Source organism: Centroberyx gerrardi, chromosome 8 (assembly GCF_048128805.1).
Source record: "Centroberyx gerrardi isolate f3 chromosome 8, fCenGer3.hap1.cur.20231027, whole genome shotgun sequence".
Classification (NCBI taxonomy): Eukaryota; Metazoa; Chordata; class Actinopteri; order Beryciformes; family Berycidae; genus Centroberyx; species Centroberyx gerrardi.
In genome coordinates, this window is record NC_136004.1 from 23,469,784 (window position 1) to 23,496,733 (window position 26,950).

The following is a 26,950-nucleotide window of genomic DNA, read 5'->3' on the forward strand; positions in this document are numbered from 1 at the left end:
AACCACGTCTATGACTTGCTCTATTCAACACAACTGCTGATCATCAGTGTTATCGGTGCCAGCAGAGTGTCACTTGTCCCAGCTTTGTCCCACTACGAGCCAAGCACTAGGACCCTGGATCCCCTGGCCCAGTTAACCACCGCTTGTTGTTTAATTAATATGCATGCCAGCTCAATTATGACTGGTCCTTATCGCCTTCAACGCAATTCATTTCATGACACGCCATACCTAATTGGCCGGGCTGAAACGCAGCGAGACGAAAGAGCGTTTAATTCTTCGGATCCCCCGGTGAGGAAACTAACACACAGTCCTATCTGCTCACATGGGAGGGAGCGAAGGAGAGGAGATAGAGAGAGGAGAGGTGGAGGGAGGAGGAGACGGGGGGAAGCCAAGGAGGAAATAAAGGAGAGAGAGGGGAGTGGGACTTAAAAGATAATGATATGCCCTCTTTCACCTCTACATAAAACCAATCTAAAGGCATGGGGGCTGCTGTAAAGACAAATGCGACACTAATCCAGGGCTTTTCCCTGTGCAAGCGATGGCACACTTCAGGGAGCGACAGATTTGAGATGCAAGAGGACCAATTTGCCAATTTGTTAGCTAGTAACCATCAGTGTGTATGTGTGCGTTTGTGCACGAGTGACAATATTGTCCTCTATTCCTAACATTGTCAATATTTTCAAAACCAGCTTGTTTTTATCACCCAAAACCTCCCACCCAGTGAATGGATCGATCCAGAAGCTTGACCCGGATACAGCAGGGACAAATCAATGTGCTGGATGCGACGCGTGGGAAGCTGAGCCGAGGATCAAAGTAGAAAATAAGATCTGAACTACAATCTCTCTCTCTCTCTAAGGCCGGCATAAACACAACACATTTTCCTGCACATTTCTTGCACGCATAAAGCAGCCGTTTTTGCCATTGGTTAGTTGGTTTTAAAGATTGGACTGCTGCAAGAAAACCTCTCAGAAAAACTGGGATACAATAATTTAAAAAAGTAAAGTAGAGAGGCAGAAGGCATATTAAAATCCTCCTCTGAGGCTACAGTGAGTAAGAGAGAGGTAGAGGATCAAACACCTCCAGCCAGGAGTCAAATTATGGCATGCATCCCATTTATATTAGAGAGAGAACCTCAGATAGCAATGCTTGACCTCCCCACCATCGCTCTCCTTAAAGAGAGGGAGAGAGCATCAGCCGCTGCTTCATCGTACCATTTGTTACATTAGTAAATCCATGCTGTCTGTGTTTTATACCTAAGATGAAAGAGGAGAGAAGCAGTGTGGAAAGCCAAGGTGGGACGCAATATACAGGACTCAAAACCGATCGATCACATGAGCTGGGTAACAGAGTATATGAGAGTGTGTTGGGTTTAACCTCTTCAACCAGGGATTCACATGAGAAATGGACTTTTGCTGTAAGCTTCACATTCTGCATTTCAAGAAGAAGGAGTCCGACCACTTGCCTTATCATAGCCAGAGAAAAGACAGTAAACATTGCAAGTGATCAATGATCATTGCCTAATAAATTGATCCATTTTCTATTTGTATGGTGTAAAGTGGAGTTAAAACCGATGTCAGTATAACTTTAAGATGCACTTATCTGCTTGGCAAATGAAAGAGAAGCAGAGTGTGAGCTCAGAAGTAGGGCTGAAAGATATTGACAAAAAATCGAATTGCGATTATTTGACAGAATATTGCAATTGCGATTCACATCATCACAAGTTTTTTCTTGTCATAAATGTTTTAGAACTTTACAATTGTTTAAAGAAAATTTCATTTGTTAAAAAGCATCTTCTCAGGGCAGAAACTGTTAAGATTGGTTCTATCAGGTGACCAATCAAAAAAAAAGAGGAGGCGGGCCAATTTGAAAGGTCAAACGGGACGGTGACGGGCAGAGCTGGCATTGTCAAAGACAGAGGTAAGTTAGCTAACACAAATGTTTTTTATTTGTAGGTATTTAATTCACAATTTATTAACTGTCCTGTTAAATAGAAAGAGACAATGCTCAGGTGTAACAGTTTGCTGGCTATGTAAACAAGCTAGTAGTTACTAACGTTAGCTGGTATGGTCACCGCCATAGAGATCAGTTAGACATAGCCAGCTACATATTCTTTGGTCACGGCTTGTGTGCTAGCTAACGTTAGCTGGCTACATAGCATAGTTAGCTTTACTGAACTTGTAAGCAAATAAGCATAAAATTGCAGGAAGTTCATATTCCAATTTCGATTTTTTTTCTATTAATTGTTCAGCTGTACTCAGAAGTGTGATGTAATTGTTTATGGTCTCTATATATCAATAAACTGGCTCTTGTACTCTTGCAGCTTAAACCATATGAAGTATAAACCGGTGATCCTTCCCGTCCCTGTGAGCAGCTCATAATGTGGTGACTGTGACCTTGTCCCACTGGGGGAGGAGACAAACCAATTACCTTATCATCATCTGCCATGCTGGGGAGACACTCACTCACACACACACACACACACATGCACACACATGCACACACACACAAAATGGACACGAAGGCATGCACGCAAAAGCACACACAATATGGACACAGCATTGCGCACTTGCACATGCACACACACAACCCCCAGACACATGTTCAATTCATGCCTGGACCTAATAAGCTTAGTGGGAGAGCCATAAATTATCAATATATGGTGCAGAACCAATTTCTATTAAAATGGATCTTCATCACTCTCGCTCTGTACATGGCAGGCCACTAACTCACAGGATGAGAGGACAGAGAGAGAGACAGAGAGAGAGAGAGAGGAGGACTGTGATGAAGGCATGATCATGGTGGCAGCGGCACTGTTGGTGATATGTGTGTGTATGTTTGGCTGTGTGTGTGTGTGTGTGTGTGTGTGTGTGTGTGTGTGTGTGCGTGCGTGTGTGTTTGCGTGGGAGCATGGAGGCAGCTGTCTTATCTTTGCCCCACAGGATGTTCAAAATTTTGTGGCGGAGATAAACAATCCATGACAGAATGAGCGAGAGACACAGAGAGAGTGAAGAGGAGAGACGATGTGACTGTGCATGAGGATTCCTGCTGGGAAAAGAGAGGGGGGATGTGAGTGTGTGTCTTTGTTTGGGTTTTCTTTTTGGCATACGTGTGTGTGTGTGTGTGTGTGTGTGTGTGTGTGTGTGTGTACTTGCCACAGCCTCTTTAATCATTTATCTACCGTCTAACAGTGTGACGCCATGCCTCCAGGCTATGGCGTGTGTACTTTACGAGGAAAGAGGTTAACACACCAAGACACACACACACACACACACACTCACAAGCACACAGATGTACAAGATGTGGTGACGCAAAACATAGATGGTGACGCAAACATACAGATGTCATCACATACTTAACTTTCTCTTTGTCCATTTTTCAAACAAAATTGTACCGACCAAATATCTAGATCTAGATCTAGAAGTGGGAGATATAATGGGCCTACTAGTCTACCATAGATCTTCAACTTGCTCTTCTGCAAAGTAAAAAAATCTAGAGGTAATAGACATGTGCAAGTACACATGTGCGTGCACACCCTCTTAGTACTGCAAAAAACAGGTGTGTGTGTGTGTGTGTGTGTGTGTGCGAGAGAGACCGAGAGAGGGAGGGAGGGAGGGTGAGAGAGAGACAGAGAGATGGAGAGACAATTTGTGCATGTGCGTAGATTGCAGGTGCTGTGTCCCACGTGTCTATCTGTGTGTGTGTCTGTGTGTGTGTGTGTGTGTGTGTGTGTGTGTTTATGTGTGTGTACATCTGAGTAGAACAGATGATGAAAGCCAAGAGAGTCAAGACAGTCACATGATTCTGTTACAACAAAGTAGACAGTTGTGTGCTGTGCCACATGCCAGCTAGCATGACAGAAATGGACCAGATAAACACACACACACACACACACACACACACACACACACACACACACACAGAGTACATAGACCATATACTCCTCTGCAGTAAATAAATACATTACTTTAAAAATGAATTGATAAACAAGGTCTAGTTGCCAGATATTGCTGCTCATGCTTGTTACATGGAAATATTTTGTAGTATTTTGTGATGTGTTCAGCAGCGATCGCCCAGCAGGGTGACACAGGGAGGTGGGAGACGGTCCTTCAACTAAAGGGTCCAGGTTCAAGTATCCACCCTGCTGAAGTGTCCTCAAGCAAGACGCTGAATCCCTACTAGATCCATGGATGCTGTTCTGGAGCAGAGCCTGACCTCTGACCTCCCTGTGGAGGAGGGCAAGCAAAAAGACAATTTCCCTATGGGATCACTGATATATCAAGTTATTACTATATCTCTCCACTCTTTCCACTCCTCCTCTTTTTAGCCCTTGCTTTCACTTCTTCACTCCTTGCATTTATGACCTTCCCCTCTCTTTCTTCTCTCTCTCTCCCCTCCTTTCGTCTCCCTTCTTCAGAATCCGTTCCCCCCCGTCTGTCAGTCTCACTGTAAATCTGTTTCATGTTTTAATCTGTTTAATCTGTTTTCTTTTTCCCGCTGCCACTCCGTCTCACTTCCCTCTGTCTGTTCCCTTCCTTCCTACACCCTGTTGATTCCTCGCTGTCATCCTAGCAGTCATACACCGTGACCAATCAGGGCTTCTTACATTTTCTCACATCCACCCTCCTCGTCTCTCCCTCTCTCCCACCATAACACCCCCCCCGCCCCCCACTCCCCCCCGCCTCTATCCCTCATCTCCGTCTCGCTGCTTCCTCTCGGTTCCAGCCAGAAGTCAGAAGAAGGATTAATTCTCTTTAGTCATCGTTGGAGCAGCATCAAAGAGGCGCCGGCGAGCGAGACAAGAATAGAAAAGCGTAGCTATTTATAACCTGCTACAAAGAATGCCTACTAGCCGAAACAATAGCACTGCCTCAGCATCACACACACACACAGACACACACACGCTACAATACCTTTGTAACACAGACACACACACACCCGCGCACACAGTTAGCCTCCCACACAACAAAATGCCAATAAATGAAAGACAAGTATTGCACACACACATACGCACACCTCTCCTAAAGTGCAGTTGCAGTGAAAAACAATATTAACGTCCATCCATGTCTTTAAATAGACTGTATCAGTAATATATTGATAAGGTGACTTACACCAGAATAGAACAGAAACAGACACATCAGCAGGATATATTTCGGGTTATAAATATTTCAAGTTATTCCAGGCTGTTTCTAAGCAACTATTTCGGTGCCATGTAGTAATTTGATGTTAAGGGTGGTGAATTAATGTCTTTAATTGCAGAACTTTGGCTCAGTGAGGACTTTTAAATCTTTCATGCAGGAGAGCCATGGCTAAAACACACACACACACACACACACACACACACACAGTGTAGGCATCGGAGACAGCTAACGGATGTTGGCCTCATGAAGGACAGTGATCTCCCTTAATTATACATGATCTGTCACAGAGATGGAGGAGGGAGAGAGAGAAAGAGAGAGAGAGAGAGAGAGACAGAGAGAAAATATGAGTGGGAGATATTAAAATAGAGCGGAAGTGAGAATGGCTGGACAGATGAGAGAGACAGAGCAGTAGAGTAAGAAGCTGAAACTGGAGCAGAGAATAAGTGGGTGAACGAGAGAGCGAAAGTGGAAGGGAAGGAGAGGAGAGGAGCTGAAAGAAGGAAAGAGGAGAGGAAAGGAGAGGGGAAGGACAGACGGAAAGAATAGAGGGAAAAGAGTGCGATGGTGAAGGAGAGAGGGAGAAAGAGAGGTGAAAGGAAGGAGGGAGAGAAGGATGCAGAGGAGGTCAGTGTGTATTGATCTTGACGTGTCTCTCCTCCAGCAGGTCTGACTTAACATTAAGGCTGAACATGAGAGCAGCAGGCTGGACACATTCACCCGCAGGCTCCACACACACACACACACACACACACACACACACACACACACACACACATGCACACACACTTGTGGGCATACACAAGCACTCCCAGGGGCACACAGACAAACACACTCTGCTTGCATATTGCACACACAATCACATAAAACACACACACACACTCACTCTCTACCTACATCATATTCTGCTGCCAAGCTGTACTTGGAGTTAACAGTAAACAACTTAAGAATAATTACACTGTGCTGTAGGCTATTGTTGTTCTTCGTGGCCCTGGAGAGCGAGAATCCCATTCAACAACCTTCTAAACATGTACAAATATCAATCGAAAAAAAGTTTTACCAGGCTTTACCAAGAGCACTAAGTTCACCCAGGAGCTGTCAGACCTGTCACTTGTTCCACATGGGGAATACCGAAATGTTTTAGGGTGTCTAGCTGTAAGAGGGAAAAGTATAAGTTGGTCCCCGCTATATAACATTTCCTAACCAGGACTCACACACACACACACACTGACGTAAGGAAATGACGTGGACTTGTATGTCTGTTGTGCTTGTGTAAGAGATATTTATGGAATGCAAGTTGAAAACAGGATGAGTATTAATGTGTATAACCATAATGCAGTAGATCACAGCCATATTGTCTTTTATACGGGGCCATAGACCTGTGTTTGCACCTTTTTTTCCAATGTATTGTAATTGTGTCTTTTTTTTTACTGTGTCCAGTGTTTTTAACTGCCTACAGTATGGATTTTTGTCCTGAGTGGATGATTGCACAAGCATTAAGTCTGTGCAAACACATAATAAAGCAGCAATTCAGTAATGTTGACTTTCTGGAGACTTTCCGAGACATTTCTTGCACTTAAAGCAATGAAACATGACTAACACAACGATCCTCCCAGTTGTAAATCCTCATCCATTTCGCAAGCAAAATTGCATACTCTATTGCCTCAGACATTTCCTCACTTATCATGGCTTTCAGAGATATTTTACAGTCTTCATTTAATCAGGATAATCCATTCAGCACCAAACACTGTTTCCCAAGGGACCCTGGCTAAAGCTCGCATGTTTTATGCAACGAAAAAGAACCGACATTTTAGCAAAACTTAAAGAGAAACCTGAGGATCATAAAACTCACATTAAGCAAACCATTCCATAGTGAGTCTTCACAGGCACAATTTGAGGGCAAATTTGTCACAAACACAATTCCTATGATGCCACTCTATCTATATTTCGCTCCTCATCCTGACCTACATATTCAGCACAACGCAGAGACTCAGAGACGGAGATCAGACCAGAGAGCAGAATGGAGAAAATAAGAGAAGGGGGATGAAGCAGCGAAAGTAAAGTAAGAGAAGGGAAGTGTTGCTCCGCACAGAGGAAAGAGGAGTAGCGCTGTTGTCGAGCAGCAGAAGTGTAGCATGAGGAGCGCAGGATGTCATGAAATATGTAGGAAGGAGCAGCGCAGCACCGGAACACAAAGCCATTAAAGAAAGCGCTGGAGAATGCAGTCAGCTAGAAACATAAATGTCCATTTCCTTATCATGCACAGATACGCAGAAACACAGCTAAAAGGAGACACACACACGCACACACACATACACACATGGATGCCTGCATTCACTCATCCTCTGGTGAAAAGCCACTTTAATGGTCTCGGACACATACACAGAAGTTAACACACTTTTGTGCTCTCAAAGACACCGGCACACAGGTATACATGAGCACTAAAATACAAAGAAACATGCACAGACATATGCTCTCTCTCTCTCTCTCTCTCTCTCTCTCTCTCTCTTCTCTCTCTCTCTCTCTCTCTCTCTCTCTCTCTCTCTCTCTGTCTGTGCACTTTAATGCTATAAATCATTGATTGTTGTAGATGTAGAAGACAGGTAGTTTGACATGGAGTAAGTGTGTCTTTTCTCCCAGGGTCAGACATCAGGACCAAGTCAACTCTTTAAACTGAATATTGTGAAATCAAAGCATGTTGTTGATAGAAAGGCGGTGCTGGTGGGGAGGTTGGGATACTTTTGAAGAGAACGGTGCAATGCTGCTTTGTACTGCACATGTTTTACTCACTGTTTTGTATCGCACATGTGCTTGTTTGTAATTGTCAGTCGTAATTAGGCAGATACCTGGGTTTACCTTTACCTCTCTGGCAGCAGCTGGCAACTACAGCTCAAGGCCGGGCTGAGTTAAGGGCAGCAGCTGGCCAGTCTCTCTCACCTCCACAGTCACTAGAGGCACTACAGGCCCCCAAAAAACCTAATTTTTAACTCTTTGTGGCACAGGTCCATGTCTTAACAGGGAGAAGCAAGATTTTCCTCTGTTTAAACAGCCATGAAAAGAGAAAAAAAGGTTTAAATATCAGATCTTTGCTGACAGTACAAGCCTGCTATCCATTATGTAGAAGAATCCCATGATGAGGTCATTTGCAAAGGTACCTCAAACTATTTGTTCTATTTTTTTTCCTTTGGCCTTATGACAGTTTTCCAGCTGTCATTCAGAAAGCGCTGCACTTTTGTGGTGCTTTAGGGTTAGTGCATCGCTTCCCCTTTGACCTGTGTTCAGTTCCCCATGTTTCAAACAGCCAAGGCTCCGTGTCTGAGTGGAAACGCCCATCTAGAGTCAATGACCAAGCGACTTTCACCATCTCATCTTATCTCATTATGAAATGAAACACAAAACTGATCGTACATCAGCCGCACAGCTCTTCTATGCCTCATATGCCATATACAGTATATGCCATAGGTCAAAGGTTGGGTTAGTTTGGAACCTGATATTTCTCAACATAGACACAGCTTTCTGAAACTGGTGGGTGAAACTTCATCATTTAACTTCATTGTTTTTCTGAGGCCAACCAGGGGAGTAGTCTAGAGTATATGCAGGTTGTATACTCAGCTTTTCTCCGAGTATTGAGTAGACTCACTTATCAACCCAAGTATCACTGAAATGTCCATGATGAGAGGTCACAGTAAACCACCTTCCCCTCAGCAATGAATCCACCCACTCAAGCAGCACTACTCCGCTAAGCTTAACCCTGAACACAGAATACAGCTGGCAGTGAAAACACAGCCTCTTATCATAAGCCTGTCTTCTCACTCAGAGGGTGCTGGGTGCTACAGACACGAGTTTCTCTGTCTGTATGTGGCAGCAGCAGTGATACTCCAGGCTGGCTGGCTGGAAACAATATTTATCAGCGTTGCAGTCACAGCCAACAGAAACATAAACATAAACACACAAGGAAAGACACACACACAGACACACACATACACGCACACACACACAGCCTGACGTGAATGATTGCAATCAATATCCCAAACAGCAGTCCTCTTCCTCCCCCTCATCATTATTATCCTCACCACCACACCCATGGAGCTTCATCATCTCCTGTGCTGTGATTAAAACTTCATTCTAACTTCTCTCTGTGTGGATTGCTTCAAGCAGATCGTTTTTAAGTCTTTTCCAATGAGACCCAACACACACACAGCCCCAATAAATAGAAGAAACTATGATTAATGGTCTGACAGGTGGCTTTTTTTTCTTTTCTTTTTACATATACATATCTTGAGCATCACATGCAGCCCTCCGCCAGCAAATCACAGCGGGGTGAAAACTAGAAGAATGGGTCCAAAATTGGCCTTCGATGTAGCAAAAGCATGAAAAACACAATATGGGCAGCACAGCAATAAACAGGTTAGAGATATATAGTCTTGGGGATGAGACTATGCTGCTTTGATGCGTCCACTTGTTATGTCTCGCGGGGAAACGATGTCTCTGTGGACGTTTGCGATAATCACAGACGATGAGACGGGAGGTGGGTGAGGAGGCATGCGGGGGTTTGGAGTACCTGGATGCTGCAGGAGATCTCGGAGTCGTCCAGTAACCGGATCGTGCAGAGGATCTCCTGGTCCAAGGAGCGGATGCTGGGGCTGCGAAACCGGAGCATTTTCATTCTTCTGTCGGTTCGGTTTCAGCTCCTCATGTCAGCGGGTATGGCTTCACACACACACACACTCTCTCTCTCTCTACACGCACACACCCCTTCAATCGCTGGTCTCGTCGCCGCCTGTGACGCCTTTAGGGGTGAATGGATGGATGGAGAGATGGATGGATGGGTAAGAGAATGGATGGATGCGATAAGAGCGGCAGGGAGGAGAGCTTGCATCCGTCTCCTGCCTGCCCGCTGAAATACCTCGAGAAGGGGGAATGTCTCTCTCTCTCTCTCTCTCTCTCTCTCTCTCTCTCTCTCCCTCTCTCTCTCTCGTGGCCGTGTAACGTTATCCATACTATGCGCTCTTCTCGCGTGTGTGTATGATAGGCCTAGTACTATTTTTTTTCTTTTCAATTCAATTTTCAACCTTGGTATTCTACTTATCCCACGTGTGGTATCAGATTGCCTAATTAGCTGGTATCCATAATCACCTGCCCATGCGGAATTTTAAATAGCTTTATTAAGTTCATGTTAAAAAGAACTGATGCACTCGTAGGTTTTGATTGCTGTATTCACATGGAAATTAGCTGTTTTAATAGGCTACTCATCAATCTTTCCATAATTTACGATGTCTTGTAATTTGATAGAGATTGATGGAATACAAAATATTGATGGAATTATGCAAAAATACACGTACTCTCTCTCTCTCTCTCTCTCTCTCACACACACACACACACACACAAACACACACACACACACACACACACACACTTTTTTATTGCCATAACATTTTAATAGGGGATCAAATTTGCGACTGAAAAAACAAACAAGACATATTTTAAAACCGTTAAAACTGTAAAAATGTTCGAGGCTTGACATTACCAGGCGAAGTTTTATTTTCAAGAATTCGCTTATTTAGCTGCAGTGTAATCTATTGAGATGTGATCATGATACGGCGCACTGTCCCTTTAATCCCGAACGTTCTGAACGTGCTTTGTGCGTCATTACGTATTTTAGCAAAACAACTCTGCCAACTTCCGTCTTCGCTCAAATCCGATGATTCCTGATGATTTCCAATAGAGAATTATTGATCCCGGCGGGCAGACGAGGCTGACGCTTCTCTTTTGGCTGGGAGTCAATGAGAGCGTCTCATATTCGGTCCAATATATTTGTTTCCTATCAGATGAGCATTTGACTTAGCCAAACAGCGTAACGGTTAAGGTGTTAGTAAGCTACTGACAGAGTTGTGGGAACTATACATATCTTTAAATTAGTACAAAAAACAATGTTTAGCAGGTACTGCTGTTGACGCATGCGTGGTAAGGCGATGTTTCAAGATATTCGCATAAATTAGCTGCTGTATGCATTATAGCTAACCTGGCAGCTGACTCAGACCTATAGTGTTTAAATGGGATGCTAACATACCGACTTCGCACTGAGGTAATGATTAAGTATACTATTAGTTCTCCAATTTTAGACAGTTGTGCGCATGTGTGCGATGATGTCCTGACCCCACGCTGTTCCAGTCTTTTCCAGTGTTTCCACTGGCTGGAATAGGACTGTCCCAGTAGTTAAATCCAAGGTCTTTGGATATTACTGATCCAGCTCAAGTGTTTGGGAGCGACAACACTCGCCCTGTATGCCCGGGCAGGATGATCTACATCATCATGGGAGTTTCAGGCTGTGGAAAGTATGTGCAGTTTATATAATCTGTGGTTCAGTTTACAAGCATCTCACACATCAAGGATACATCACATAGAATATTAAATAGTATCACACCTATTTCAGTTATATAAAGATTGGGTCTTCTGAGGGAAAAGATATAAAGATATAAATGAATGCTTTTGAGAAAATAAAATTGCTTTTTGTCTATATTGGTGGGTGTTTGCCAGGTGATCAGTTTGCCCACCTTTTTATTTACCAATTCATCACCGGTTATAAAACACTGGTTTCTGTTACAAGGTCACCGTGACTCTCATTTAGGCTGCAGTAACCACATAATAGATCCATGTATGTAGGCTAAAGCCGCCACAGCTCCGGCTCCTATTGGTCCACACACACACTGGGGAAAAGAGTGAGCCATCTGCACCACAGTCCTGAGAGAGCCTAGTGTTATTTAACACCAAAATAAACTACAGTATGTCTATAATATCGCAGTCTCTTGCACTAGAGCCTCCAGATCAATGCTTTGCTTTTTATTGTATCTTGAAATAATCACATGTATAATCATATCTGTCTTTTCTGCCTTGTCTCTTATCCCATACAGGAGCACACTAGGGACCTTCCTCTCAGAAAAGGTAATTGGACCCCCCTCCTCCCCTTCTCCTGTCTCTGCACAGTCTCTGATGACTCAACACTCACCTGTGTGTGTGTGTGTGTGTGTGTGTGTGTATCCACTTGTCAGCTGGGCTGGCCCCTGTATGAAGGGGATAACTTCCACCCAAAGGAGAACATTGAGAAGATGTCTCGTGGCGAGCCGCTCACAGATCAGGTTAGCCCAGTTGTGTGTGTGTGTGTGTGTGTGTGTGTGTGTGGGGCGAAGTCCCTGCAGGTGTGTTGTCAGCTCTTAACTGAATGCTTTCAATCATTTGTGGAGTGCTGCACCGTTTCACTTCTGTCACCAGTAAATCATCCTCTCAGACTTACAAGAGGAATCAGTTTTCTTCAACAAGTAGCTGGAGAAACCTTTAAACAGTCTGATTCAGTTGATTCATTTATTTTTTGTTTGTTTAATTTCTTTTTTCCCTGTCCACGTTGGCTTTCAAGATAGAGGAAAACCTCCAAACAATGTCTGGCTATCTGCCAAAGTAGCTGGTTGGGCACACAAGCTTAACAACCAGAGCAGCCGCAGCAACCAGCAGTTGGCCGGTAGCGCTGCTTGGCGGCTGGTGATAATTTCCCACTCAGAAATTTCCTTTGAGTCCCTGGGAGAATTACCCCGGGACTCCTTCCACTAGTTTGGCATCTTTTAAAACTATTCCACCACAGTTGGCAGTTTGAGAATGAATGATGAAGTGAAGCAAACATGTAAATTCAGGATTACTGTCAGGCCGTGGAAAAGAAATGCGAGTTTCATGCCAGTATCAGAGTTGGCAGGTTGAGGTTGGCAGAGCCAAACGGGACGTGTGTATTTTCAGAAGCCTGGATAGAAGAGAATGTGATTCCTCTCATTCAGGTTCAGTTCTTTATATCAAGACATTGTGGCATCATGTGAATGTGCCTCCAGTTCATTTTGTAGCCAAATTAATTTTGATTCTACCTCTGATTGTTGTGTAATGAGACATCTGTTTGAGCTCCTGTCTCTGTCTGATGCTTTGATTCCCTGATTGGTTCTTTGAAAGAGACTCTGCATGTTAAGGCCGTTACACACAGGAAATATTGGATATGTAACTGTGAACAGTCAGATCCAACATAAACACCTATGCTTCATACAAATTTCCACAACTTCTCACACACAAAAAAAACAACACAATCTTGTTTTTTAACACCTTATTTTCACTGTACAGAGAAACCATCTTGTTTTTTAATATTTGGATGTATTTTTGTCTTAGAAGAGCAGAATCTGCACATTGGTATAATACCACTGATAGTGAATTTCTGAAACAATCTCTAGTCTGCCTGGTGCTTCTCAGTCTTTTCAGCCAGTGACCCCTAAAAAAGAAGTGTTGCGTTCTCGTGACCCCTGTGGCATGGTGACCTTTGACAACAAATGAGGATTTTTTTTTTCCTATTTCTGCCTATTTAACTTTAGACTTATCCTTTGGAAGAAAACAAGAGGCTGCAAATAGTCATTATTTCACAAGAAAAATAACATTCATCACAGGATTAAAAACAAAATACTTTTTATTTTTATATATCTCGCAACTCCCTGGGGAATTCCGACCCGCAGGTTTAGAAGTAAATCCACCACTTGGAGCATTATTCCAGTGTGCAGCTTCTGCTTTTCAGTTTTCAGCTTAAGTTGCCACCACTCTAACATCACCTAAGATCACTTTTGTATATGCTGCAGTCTGTTTACAACAAAAAATGTAACCGCTGTCGTTCTTTTGTTGTTTGGCACTCTTAGGACAGACTGCCTTGGCTTCTCGAACTACATGATATCATTGTGAAGTAAGAATACACACATCCTCAACACAAACCCCTTTATATATCTACACAACATGTACACTCACTCATGTACAGACACACATGCATAGATCCAGTCGTGAGCACAGATGGTAGAAAGGGAGATGAAGATAGAGGGAGAGGGAGAGAAGCAAGGACACGCAGGCATGAAAATGTGAAAAAAAAAAAAAGATCAAAAATATCAAAGATGGTTTTGAAAATTAAGATGAAAACCGGAGAGAGGGGGCAAGGGGAATTTTGGGGAGAGTAAAGACAGATTAAGTGAGCAGAGAGGGGAAATGAGGAGAAGTTGAAAGTGTGACAGCTCTTTCTTAAAACGTGTTGCGGTGACATCAAAGAGTTCCTCTTCCACAGTTAGTCACACTTTCCTCCCTTCTTCTCCCCATCCGTTCGCCTTTGTTTCCCTCCTCTCCACCTCCAGCATCTCTACTTGTTTGTGACAGGACTGCACTTTTTAACTCCCACAAACGGATGTGATTTTTCTGTTTATTTTCCCATTATTTTTAGCTTTTTTGTGTTGTTTAGATCACATCTTGGTGTACATTTAAGTAGTTATTATTAATTCACACCTATCCTCACTGGCTGTGTGTGTTTATGTGTGTGTGTGTGTGTGTGTGTGTGTGTGTGTGTGTGTGTGTGTCTTCCCGTCACAGAGAAAGGAGTTCAGGCTCTGACGCTCTCGTTGTGTGTTCTGCCCTGAAGCGGATCTACAGGCAGATCCTTCTCTATGGTTCCAAAGCCCTCCCTTCCTCTTCCAGTCCAGACCAGGAACAGGAGCCTCTCGCCATCCCTGACGTCTTCTTCCTCTTCCTCTACGGCGACTACGATTTCATTCACCAGAGGATGGTGGCCCGGAGGGGACATTTTATGAGCGAGGACCTGCTGCGTTCCCAGTTCGACGTTTTAGAGCCTCCGTTGGACGAGGAGAACGTTTTGCCGCTGGACATCAGGAGGAGCGTCCCTGAAATCGCCATGGAGATAGAGACGCACTACCTCAGCCGTAACCAAGGCAGCAGACAGACGTAGAGACGGCTTCTATCATCTGTGAATGAGAACGGCAATTGGGAACAGTTTGGTAATTTTGTGAAGTGGATCAGGAGATGTGTTCATGTCTCTAATCCCAAATTCACATCTGTGCACAGGTGCAGAGTAAAGCACAAATCAATAATCCAATCCCAATAACGCACTGTGATTGATGATTTGTTGATTTGATTGATTGATGATTGATGATTTGTGATGAAGGTTTGGTTTGGTCCACTCACGAGCATTTCAGGACGTTAACAGAAGGACAGAATCTGTACAGTCCCACAGTTTATTTGCGATTTCGCAAGCCACAGCTAGCTAAAAGCAATTTCAAAACACATTCTAAGTACCAATATGAGCCGTAATTCATATCTCACAGGGTTGTGTATTGTGACCAAAAAGTCCTCACCATTTTTGTAAGTGAGATATGTACTTCCAATAGTATGAAGAATAAGGTTAGATGTGGACATGAGAAATCGAAGATAGCGAAGATATTACTTGAACGAGAAGAGGATTGTGGGAGTATTGTGAAACTTTGCATCTTTAAGTTTACATTTTTCACAATAATGGAACTTTTACTTCCTTATATTAAGTAGATACTACTGAATAAAAAACAGACATGATTTCTAGTAAATCATTTTCTCAAGTGCTGTAAACCGTGATGAGGTTTGATAGTGCAGTATAGAGGATTGAAGTGTCTCGCCTGACTGACTGACCTGAATTTGCCTTTCGATGCCCACAGTGCCGTGTGCTGATGTTGCTGTGGAATGGTTTGCAGTTGCATCAGTACAAATAAATGAAGTTTTGGCAGATTGATGCTTTTGGCTGAAAATCTTTTTACTCCAGTTGTGTTTTTAAGTTTGTTTTGTTTTGAGTGAATATTTACATGGTCATTTACAGTATGTGCTGACAGCTCCATGATCCAGGAAAACCATTCATATCTCTGAAAATAATGCTGTTAATTCCTGAAAAATTGACTTTTGGCAACAAAAGTTTTCTTGATCAAATATTTTGATCCAGCAAAAGTTAGTAATAAACATTAAGTCTAAGGTTAAGTTAGGTTTGGAAGAAAAAACATAAAAACCTAGGTGGACAGTAGCATCAAAGAATGAGCCCAGAAATGCAGACATGTTGTGTGTTTTAGTCACTAGCTGCATGATGATTTACCAGACTGTTGAAAGTTCCTACTTCCACTGATTCAGGTTCTCCAGATGACTCCCATTGACCTTTCTCTGTTTTTCCCTCCAGCACTAGAGGTTTCTCTCCTGGTCTGAACCAGATTATGAAAAGTTCAGGGCGCTCTGCTGAAGTAGCTGACAACTTGGAAGTCTGTAATAAGAGGAATGGTTTTGGATGGTTTTGGAGCAGCCCCTGTTTCAACAGAAGAGTCTCACATTATGTTTGTTGATATCATTTGGTCTGTCACACTTCCTGCCAAGCTCTAACACCAGCTGCCACTGCATGCAAATGTACCAACCAATTAGTCATAAAGCACAATCTCTACGCAGAATACGATAAGGCAAAACGATTAAAGGGATTTAGATTAAATCCCTTCTTGCTAAAGATTTAGCTTGTTACACCAAAAGGTTCCACCCAGGCTACAGGTCAGGTCAGGGCTTTGTGATCTTCAGAAGACCCCCAACACACACACACACACACATACACACACAGCCGACCATGCCCGTGACACCCCCCACCCCACTCTCTCCACCAAACACACACACACACACCTCCACTGAGCACAGTAGAGCTGTTTTTGTGGCGTGAGTCATCTTCAAACCCCAACCCGAATATTTTAGGAGCTTCTAATCCAGACAAACCCCCTCGGCTACTCTCATATCTCACACATACAGGCACGTGGGCGCACACACACACACACACACACACACACACGGAGATTAAAACCTGCTCATTCAAACACACACACACACACAGACAGACACGGAGGCACTAGACGCACACTGGTTGACAAGTGTGTCACATACACAGATATCTGATGACAGTACGTGTCCCGTGTGTGTGTCAGTTAATCCAGTAGGTTTCCAAGAGCGAGGACACAAACACAGGAGTGGAACACATGGGGGACGACACTCTCACATGCACACACACACTTCTTGTTATACTATTTCATAGTTACATTAATCGCAGCTTTACCTGATATTCTGTTTGCTAGTTTATTTAGTCTGAAACACACCTTTTTCCTGTTCCTGATACAAAATGAACTACACAGTGTAAGGGGAACATCAAGTCGGGACAAAATCATCATGAGGGAGCAGGATTCAGGGTGTGTATGATAAATCCCTCTCTCCTATGACAAACTGCACTTTCCACTCCTACTCCCACTGTGGCTCCCTGTGACAAAATAATTTTCTCCTGTGCTTGCTCACAGGACAACAGCTCAGCAGATGTGGAGGTGCACACTAGTAAGTCATGGAGTTAAATTATCATTGTAAAGAATAAAGTAAAGAATATCGTTGTCAAACATGTTATGGCATTTACTTAAAATGCAATTTGATCATACCAGGTTTTATGTGACACAGTCATTCAGTTCATGTTTTGTTGTGTGTGGAATTACTGTCTGCCATAAAAGAGTCACTATCACATGTTTACCCTTGGTGGCAAACATCTGATCTATCCATGGCTGTCATTATAAAGAAAACTTCAATTACAATTACATTACAATTTCTACCAGTTTAAACGGGCACGGATGGATCAGATCTGTTTCACAAAGAGTTAAAAATCTAATCTTTTGTGCCTGCATAAATCCAGCCATGGAAACCTACATATCTAGTGTGTCTCCAGAACTTGGGTGTAGCTGCCCTCTTGTGTTCATGATACTATAGTACAACAGATAGGGAGGACAGACAGGTGTAAAAGTCCTGGTTAACAACTGGACTGGAAAATTATTTACTTGCATTATTTACTCTGATTTAAGTCACTAGCCACTGAGATGTGATAAACCATATGTGAATGAAATCTGATTTACTTAAGCCACCGGTTTCTGAGATATGGAGGAAATATGATGACAACCACAACGATAATAACAATAATTATAAGTTTGCACAGTAATAGAGTTGACCTGACCAGACCAACATTCATTCAGCAGTCCTGGGGTTTCCCAGAGGCTTTGTACCAGTAGATCAGTAGAAGACGGGATGGTGGGTTAATTATTTTTCCTAAATTTTATGAAGAAAAAGTGGGATGCTTCTGTCAATCAGAAAAGATGGCAGCCCAGTCCGTGTTTATTTTTCGTCTTTATTGAGACAGTTGAGATATGTGATCCTAAGGTGGGGCTCTGAACCTTTACACCATCTCTGGACACAACAATGTTTTTACCAACCAGAGAATGTGTTAAACTAACTGTTCCCCACTGGTGTAGCCCTCTATAATTGTGGAATTAAGTATTTTCTTAAACCTAATCCTAAAACTAGTTGCAAAACAACTGTAAATAATACAATGAACACCAAGCCATATAACACCGCTGCTTAGGCGTTATACTTACAGTAAATTAGCAGCAAGAGAATCTGGCATAAATTGGAGATGTTGATTGTCATCAACATGAATTAATATTTTCGTGACAAACAGTGCATAGAAGACATTTTAGGCACAACAGAATTATGTGGATTCCTATTCATCAAGACCTGCAGAGTAGAAGTGAGTGACAGTCTCCGATCTACAAGACTAGCAGTCCTAGTCTATGATGCTTTACAGATGGCACAGAAAAGTAAACAACAGCAGCAATCCACTGTGTTGCATGTGAGAATGGCATCAAACACTGTCGGACAGGTTTGACTGACCAGGGCTTAATTAAGCAGGCTTTCATGTTAGTTCACATTCATGTTAGCTAGTTGAGCAAAATGACAGAGCTAAGATACATACAACTGTAACAAACTGAAAATCCAAAGGGATATACTTACAATGCTCCCACTCATTAATGCACAAAACACTGTAACACGGTGGATTTACAGTCGTGAAAGCAACAGAAGGAAAGAGCAGCAAATTCCAGACATCAGTAGTCAGAGCAGATTAGAAGTGTAAGTGTAAAAGCTGTAGATAGGCACATACTCATCAGGTTTCTTAGAACTGATGTATTGAGTCGACACCAGCTCACCTCCGCAAAGTAAAACAAGAGACGCTTGTATGCTCCTAGTCCTAGGCTGGATATATTTTCATGGCTGAAAAAAAAACATTTCTTCTGTTTGAAAGCGGTGAGATTACATGTGCAAAAAATCAGACTTTTTGAGCCTGTGTAGCCTCTAGATGAACATCCACACTCTGGGTTTGGGTAGCACTAAAACTAGATAGGGCTGTGGTCTGACAATAAAATGCTCATGTTTACAGTTCCGTGGAAAAACCCTGTGTCTTTATTTCATATTAGCCATCCCCTCCACTTTGAATTTATCTTTCCAGCTGAGTCTATTTATAGGGTGTTTCTGCTTTACTAGACACCCTACAGTGGAGAGAGACAAGAGCGACAAGATGAAGGGCGAGTGGGAATGACACGCAGCAAAGTTTTGTGCTCCAGGCTCAAATCTTCGACATTGCAAAAACACGATGTGCTACCAGGACATCTGAGTGTCTCTGGGTGTTAAAAGCTTTCATTAGACTCGGTCCAGGTGTCAAGGTGAAAGCGGCCTGAGCTTCAGAGCGTGGCAGCAAATGCATTAAAAATACACGACTTGCTTCTGAATATGTATGTATGTTTTATTGCTATACATCTATGTGAGGGTGAAAAAGTCCCTGTATGGACCGGTGCCAGCGCAAGTCACTAAGTCCTGACTTTGTAAAAAAAAACATTTTATGGTTAGGGGATGAGTGTTACTGTTATAGAGTTAGGGTGATTGTTAGGGTAAGGTTTAATAGAATTTAGTGCTGAGGTCTAAAGTTAGTACTGGAGGTTAATGAATGAATGTAAGTCAATGGAATGACTTCAAAAGCACATCAATACACATATTGGTTTGTGTGCATGTGCACTGGCATGCATGTGTGAGAGGATTTGACTGTGTATGTGCCAATATGTGTGTTTATGTGTCTAAACCTACATGTGCATTCAGGTTTGTGTGTGTTTACGCATATGTGATTGGATCAACGTCTGTGTGTGTGTGTGTGTGTGTGTGTGTGTGTGTGTGTGTTAGAGACTCAGCAGATGTTCTACAGCAGCTGTGATGTCTCCTCCAGAGTTAATGAGGGCCTGAAGGTTCACCTGTCGGTCTGTGAAGCCCATAGAGCTCAGCTGGTCCAGCTCCTCCTGGAACTCAGCCTCCTCACCATGGACCTGAGAGGATGAGAGGACGTGAATTAAGCCAGTGTATCCTCTGCGTGTGTGTGTGTGTGTGTGTGTGTGTGTGCACACAAGTAAAACATTCTGATAAAGAGAAACATTGAGCAGAGTTTAACTGATTTTTCATTACTTATTGCTTTTTTTTTGACTGGCCACAGGGTTGATTTTTTAAAACAAATTTTGATTTACTTTTTTCATTGCCCAGGGGGGAAATTCTCTCCCTTACTCTGTCATCTGCTCTGTTTTCCCACTGTATCAATAAAGAATATAAATTATACACAAAGGTGAGTAGACTGCCCACTCTCTTTTTAAAAGATCCAAGGATTTACCGGAGATCATAAAAATGTGTTTAGTGAGATTTAGTCAATAGAAGAAAGTGGTACTTCTTTTCTAATTTGACAGCACTGAACAAATGCGTGTGGGAAGCACTCGTCACGGCTCCTGCTGTTGTTATGCGACTACTGAAAAATCACTTTAAGTGCGCCGCTCTCTCTGTAAAAAATGAAATATATTTAACTTGTAGAGCTTGGTGCACTAAAAACAGTTCTGAGCGCTGTTAGGAACAAGCAGCATCATGTACTTTCCATTTCTAGTAAGAAGAAAAAGAAGCCAGCAGCACTGTAAAGAGAAGAAAACCTGACTGGTGGTATTTCAAATTCAAGAGCAATTCAAGACAAGTTAAACAAGAAAAATTACGAGGAAACACTGAAAAAGTTTAGGTACCTCAACATTGGTGTTAGCCAACGCCTGCAGCATCTGTTCTACAAACTGCTGCTGCTGCTCTGTAACCGTAGCAACGTGAGGACCACTTCCTGATTGGTTGTTAAGGACAGAGTCAGGTGGTAGCTCGGGGGCGGGGTTAACACTTGTTCCAATGCTTCCGAGCCCGGCCCTACAACACAGGCATGTATGAAGACAAGTTAGTGGTCAACAGGTCACAACATACTGGCCACATCACTAAACTCATGAAAAGTTGTACAATATCTTTAATACAAAGCTGGCAACAGCACTGCTTCAACACAGAGAAACAGCCATCATGGGAGTATTGTATTATATTGTATTGGAGCGCGCTGCCTTTGTGTGTTTACTCACGCAGGTATGAGGGCAGGAGCCTCTGAGGCGAGCGTCTGCAGGCCCTGTTGGATCTGGAGCAGAGCCTCCATGGCTCTGGGGTTCAACATGGCTGACAGCAGCTCTGGACTCTGCATCTAAAGAGTTATCACTGACCATTAATGAGGGAGAGACCGATCGGCAACACTGTTGGTATTGGAGCTTCAGCAGAGCCTGTGTGGCTCTGTAGTTCACTAAGGCTGATTACTGCCTCTGGCTACTGTATCTGAAGGTAAAGTGAACACAAACAATATTACTGCACTTCCTGTACAAAAGGGCCAATCAGATGTGTGGTTTAGGATTTTTCATGTAGCTTTGTAGTCATGGTTGGCCACCCGAGCAAAAGAACACCCCCACTTTGACTGGAAAAAACCCTAAAACCCCCCAAAATATCCCAAATTCCATTATTCATGCATTCATTTTCATAAAGAAAAAAACACTGTTTAGCACAAAGTCCATCAGCAGCATCTGCTGAACCCAAGTGGCACTGTGAGCAATGAGGAACATGCTATTTTACAAGAAAATCATCATACAAGAAAACCTGGTCACCTGCCTGGTCTAGTTAGAAGGTGGAGTGTTTAACAGTGAGGAGATAAACTAACCTGCTGTAGGAAGGCAGGAAGCTGTTGTCTCATCTGCTGCTGCAGCTGAGGATTTCCTGAGAACAAAGGGTGGCTCAACAGCATCTGAAACAGTATGAGAGAGACGAGAATTATAGCGTGTTACAGTGTGTGTGTGTGTGTGTGTGTGTGTGTGTAAATGTAATTTATGCTTCAATGAAAACTCTGTACCTATAGCCACACTGAGGCTCATAGATTGACCTTACTGTCAAACTACATGGTGGGGGAAGCAGACAATACTGCGAAGTTGCCCAATGAAAACAAGTGATCTGATTGCCTCTCCATGCATGTACCTGTGCGTATTTGTGTGTTATGTATCCATTACTGATGCGTGTATTACCTGTGCGGCCAAGTCAGGGTTCTGGCTGAGGCTGTTCAGTAGACTGCTTACATATGGCCCAGACATCAGGCTCTCCATCAGGCCTGGATTGGCAGTGATCTCCTCCAGCAGAGACTGCATGCCTGGGGCAAGAGGGGGGAAGCCGCACAACATACACAGCAGGTAGAAATGTGTATGCACACACAAACACAGAAAACAAAGAGAAAAGAGAGGAGAAAGGGAGGGATGACAAGATGACTGAATGAAGAATAAGGGGGCGGCCACACTGATCCGTTGTGTCTGTTTTTATATGTAATTTTTCAATTAATTTTCAATGACAGGTCTCCGTCAGAAGTATTTCTTGGTTTGTTTTGAGAAAAACTGCGGCAATGCAATATACACCATGTTGTACGAATCATCAAAGGATTACAAAAACAAAGATAAAACTGAGAAAGCCTGGTATAATGTTGGGATGACTGCAGGTTTGCCAGGTCGGTTTGATATTCCCCATATGAGTTAATGCCATGAACTCACTCATGGCACTGAGTCTTTTTCTTCTTTTTTCTATGAAGTAGCACCGCTACAAGCAAGGCCTTCTTGGCATCCATGTTGTCTTCTCACTGTCCTTCTACCACGGCCATCAACAACCCAACCCAGCGGACAGAAATAATATCCATCAACAATTATGTTCGTTTTTTGATGGATCAGTGTGGCCAGAATTTATAATTTGGTTATTTTGTGTAGTAAAACTGTGTGGCTGTGTGTTTTCTTGCCTCCAGTAATGGTGTTTGGAGAGGTGGGGTCAGGTACGGGCGTGGAAGTCAAGTCTGTGGGAGGATCTGGCCAGTGGCTGGAGGGGCGGGTCTGCTCTCTGTCTCTCCTTGTTGGCTGGGAATTCCCAGATGATGAAGTTGCCAGTGGGTTTGACCCTATCTGGATCTGGGAGAGGGAGCGGAAAAGAGGAGAAAAAAATAAATGGGGAAAGAGAGAGCATGAAGGACAAGCTAGGAATACTGCATTAGTTTTACCTTTGGACTGGTAACTTACATCATTTCTATCATGAGATTAATTAGGTGTATTTGTTGGTTGTGTGTGTGTGTGTGTGTGTGTGTGTGAGAGAGAGAGAGAGAGAGAGAAAGAGAGAGAGTGTCTATGCCCCTGTACCTGCGGAAGGTTGAGACTATGTTCCTGTATTTTCACGTCAGTCTTCTGACAGCCATCAACATCACCAGTGATGGTTTCAGGGTTTCCTTGCGCTGGCGTCAGGTTGCCTAATGCTCTGTCCTGGTTACGCATCACTTCCTGTATCATGTCAGGATTCCTGACAAGCTCTAGTATCTGGAGAAAGACACATCAATCAAGGGAAAGAGAAAGGAAAGGAAACAGGAAGAAGATATGGGGAAGAGAGAGAAGAGACAGTTAGGGAGGGAATAACAATGTTTAAGTCACAATGAAATACAAAACGACCTTTTCACCTTGTCAATTTTTTTTGTTTTCTTGTATTTTTACATCCTAATCACATTACTTTTATTTCTTTGAAAACATTTTTTTTTACTTCATGGCGTACCAGTAGACATAAAAATTCCAACCATCACAGATTTTTTAACAATCTCCCCCTCTACCCCTCCAATCATATAAGACCTTCTACAGCGGTGCATTTTTGGGTGTTCACCCCCCAAAAACCCTGTTTCATTTTCCTAAGACACTGTGGTTGCCTCCTGGTAGCTGGAATCTATTCATTTTGAAGAATCTGGAATTTGTGGCAAGATTATGCGCAAAGAATTTCAGAGTGGATTGCATCACCACTTTTGAACAATCCCTCCCTGCAGTCCCCCTCCCCTGAAGTGAGACGCCATCGAAATGCTGTTTCCATGAGACTTTAGCATAGATATGCATTCAAACTCTGTCATTCCCTTACACACAGACACACATGCACACACAAATGCTTATCACAAAATACTTATTTGCACAGAAACTATTTTGATGCAGTTTTTAAATTGACCACACTTGCTACACAAATGCACAATCTAACCTAATGCACCCATCCTGCACACACACGTGCCCCTGCTCTGCCACATACAAACAGCACACACCCTGCCACTCACAACTTCCACCACACCCGCACATCACCACACACACACACTCCTTCTTAACCCGACCGACACCCACCTGTGTAATGACGTCTGGGTTGTTGAGCATGTCGCCCACCTCTGGGTTGGTCTGCAGGAGCTGCTGGGTCTGGGGGTTGGACAGGATGAGCTGTCTGGTGAGCTGGGGGCTGGAGGTGGAGAGGGTGTTCTGCACCAGGTGGCTGCCCAGCACACGGCACATCATCTGCGGGTCGGCCAGGAGCTGCCTCTCCATCTGCCGCTGGAGCGCTGGGAAGAAATCGGGACCGCTGGCAGTTAGACCCAGGCTGCCCAGACCTTCCACTGTGGGAAAGGAGGAGGAAGAACAGCAGAGGCAAAAATCAGACAGGTCAAAAGAACAAGGAGCATATAAAAAAGGGGGAAGTGATCTGACAATACAATTATGTTTTGGCACAGACGTTTTGGCTGTCAAGTCTTCCTCAGCGGCTTTGACAGTCGAAACGTAAAAAAAAAGAAAGGAAAATAAATAATAAAATAAGAAGAAACAGAGTGCAGGCTATCTTTGTTTATTTCAAGATTGGCAATATTAGCTGATGCACCAAAAATAAACAGTAATGTGGGGGTAAAATGGGAAAGGAGAGAGTGGGGAAGGAGAGAAGGGAGAGAGGAATGGTGGGAGAGGGGAAGGACAGGAGAGGAAGAGGGGTGGAGAGGTAACAAGTGGAAGAGAGGGAGAGTGATAGAAGGAGAGAGGGCAGAGACAGCCAGGAGAAGACCAAAAAACGAACTGGTACACATATAAAATACAAAAGTGGTGTGATGGGGTGAGATGGGACAAGGTGTGAGAGAAGGAGGGATGAATATGGAGGCAGGGGGCGCCTGTGTTCTGCATCTCTTACCCAGGCACAGGGGAGAGGTGGGAGATGGAGTGAGGTTATCAGGACCGGGGTCAAGAAGGGCTGTCATCTCTGATTGGACGGTTTCTGAAGCAGGATCACTGGTGGGCGTGGCAGATGAATGCTGCGGCCTGGGACAGAAGGACCATCAATTAATCTAAATCTAAAGTTCTAATATTGCTGTTAAAACCATGTATGCATATGTTTATCTATGTGTTAGGGCTCAAGTGAGAATTTTGGGGTCTGCTACTGATGTTAGCTACTAACATTTTATTTGTCCATTACATAAAGGACTATAATAAAGACTATTTGAACTAAAACGGTTTATCATTTCAGCAGATTATGTCAGAGCATCAACATATCTATTACCCCATGTATGTATGTATGTGTGTGTGTGTGTGTGTGTGTGTGTGTACCTGAGGACCATGCAGAGGCTGACTGAGCCATCCTGTCCTTTAAGCTGACTCAGCAGTTCTGACTCACTGAGGACCCGGCCGGAGTGGATCAGCACCAGCCGCCCTGTGCGGGTCCCCAACCGCTCTGCTACACACACTTTCAGCTGCACACACACACACACCACACACACATAAACACACTGTGTCAGCCAAATATTTAGCAGGCAATAATAGCACTAATGTTTGCCTAATCTCTGGCTCTGGACAGCACTATTTATAGCAGCATGCAAACAATGAATTACTGATGTTGAAATCCAGAATGTTATTTAAAATACTTTACAGCTAAAGGTGCAAATCAAGCCACCTTTGTTACAAAATAGCATACAATAAAATGAATCAATACAAAAATAAATAAATAAACATATCATTAGAGGGAGTGACGCATCACTATATTTGCCCCCATCATCACCGCCCGTGCCGACCTGTCTGACGGTGCAGTCTCCTCTCACGGTGAAGTCTTCCCTCTCTGTGAGACTTTTGACAGCAACCCGGATCATTTCAGAGTATTCACATTCACGTGATGCTCTCGGCTCATCCCTCACCGCGCCGGACATCTCCGTCCTGTCCCGGGCTGACGGACGGACGGACGGACGGACGGTGGAGGACTTGGAGAGGAGAGGAGCGCGTGGTCCCGGTGCGTCCGGTCTGTCCGATGACGAGGCAGAAAGTTGTCCGGATGGATGCCGAGTCTGACCCGACTGCGCAGGGAGGCGGACAGATCCCGTTATGTCACAGTTTCTGTTCCCCGTTACCTTTTATCCTTTACAGCTTTAAACATTAGGCTCATTATGTAGCCAGAGTCAACTTAAAGATACAGGCCTAGTTTACCCCAAAATGATCAAATTAAGTCATTAAACATTTCAAATTGTAATTTTTGAGGTACTGGCACTTTACTTGAGCATTTCCATTTTGTGAGACTTTATACTTTTACTCCACTAGTAGGACATTTCAGAGGGAAATATTGCACTTTTTACTCCACTAGGCCTACATCTATTTGACGGCACTTTGCAGAATAATGTTTTACATGCAAAACATACAATAAGCTCATAAAATATGTTGCATTTTTAGAGTTTAAACTCCTCATCAGTATATGGAGCAGTTAGACCTACAACATTTAAATACTTCTTATGTTAATGCATTAATAATTTAACACTCTGAAAGGGACCGTTCTTCATAATGAGTAGGCTACTTTTACTTTTGATACTCCTACATTTTACTGCTAATACTTATATAAATGTTTGAATGCAGAAC

At 43.3% G+C, this 26,950-nt stretch overlaps 3 protein-coding genes across 6 annotated transcripts in view; 1 reads left to right on the forward strand and 2 right to left on the reverse strand.

Moving 5' to 3' along the window:
* The window catches only part of frmd3 (FERM domain containing 3), a 57,712-nt gene extending 47,911 nt beyond the window's left edge, over positions 1–9,801 (reverse strand). Inside the window, exon 1 of the mRNA XM_071926420.2 lies at positions 9,697–9,801. Coding sequence (XP_071782521.1) covers positions 9,697–9,801 — 105 coding nt within the window. The remainder of the gene's footprint in view (positions 1–9,696) is intronic.
* LOC139932604 (putative gluconokinase) lies at positions 9,798–15,744 on the forward strand. 4 transcript variants are annotated; one of them, XM_078285279.1, is made up of 5 exons: positions 9,798–9,831; positions 12,047–12,077; positions 12,185–12,271; positions 13,847–13,890; positions 14,559–15,744. In XM_078285279.1, coding segments are annotated over exons 1-5 (537 nt in total). In that variant the 5' UTR covers positions 9,798–9,829; the 3' UTR covers positions 14,932–15,744. The 4 variants fall into 4 exon arrangements, with proteins under 4 accessions (XP_078141405.1, XP_071782522.1, XP_078141406.1 ...); XM_071926421.2 differs by lacking the exon at positions 9,798–9,831 and adding an exon at positions 10,838–11,470; XM_078285280.1 differs by lacking the exons at positions 9,798–9,831; positions 13,847–13,890 and adding an exon at positions 10,838–11,470 and having other exon boundaries at positions 14,608–15,744.
* Positions 15,745–18,163: 2,419 nt separating this feature from the next.
* On the reverse strand, positions 18,164–26,253 carry LOC139932609 (ubiquilin-1-like). The gene is made up of 11 exons (XM_071926428.2): positions 26,122–26,253; positions 25,661–25,803; positions 25,248–25,375; positions 24,428–24,690; positions 23,423–23,596; positions 23,103–23,133; positions 22,280–22,401; positions 21,922–22,005; positions 21,302–21,417; positions 20,933–21,101; positions 18,164–20,203 (listed from the first exon to the last, which is right to left on the reverse strand). The coding sequence occupies exons 1-11, from the start codon at positions 26,251–26,253 to the stop codon at positions 20,060–20,062; spliced, it is 1,506 nt and encodes a 501-aa protein (XP_071782529.2). The 3' UTR covers positions 18,164–20,059.
* Positions 26,254–26,950: the final 697 nt, after the last annotated feature.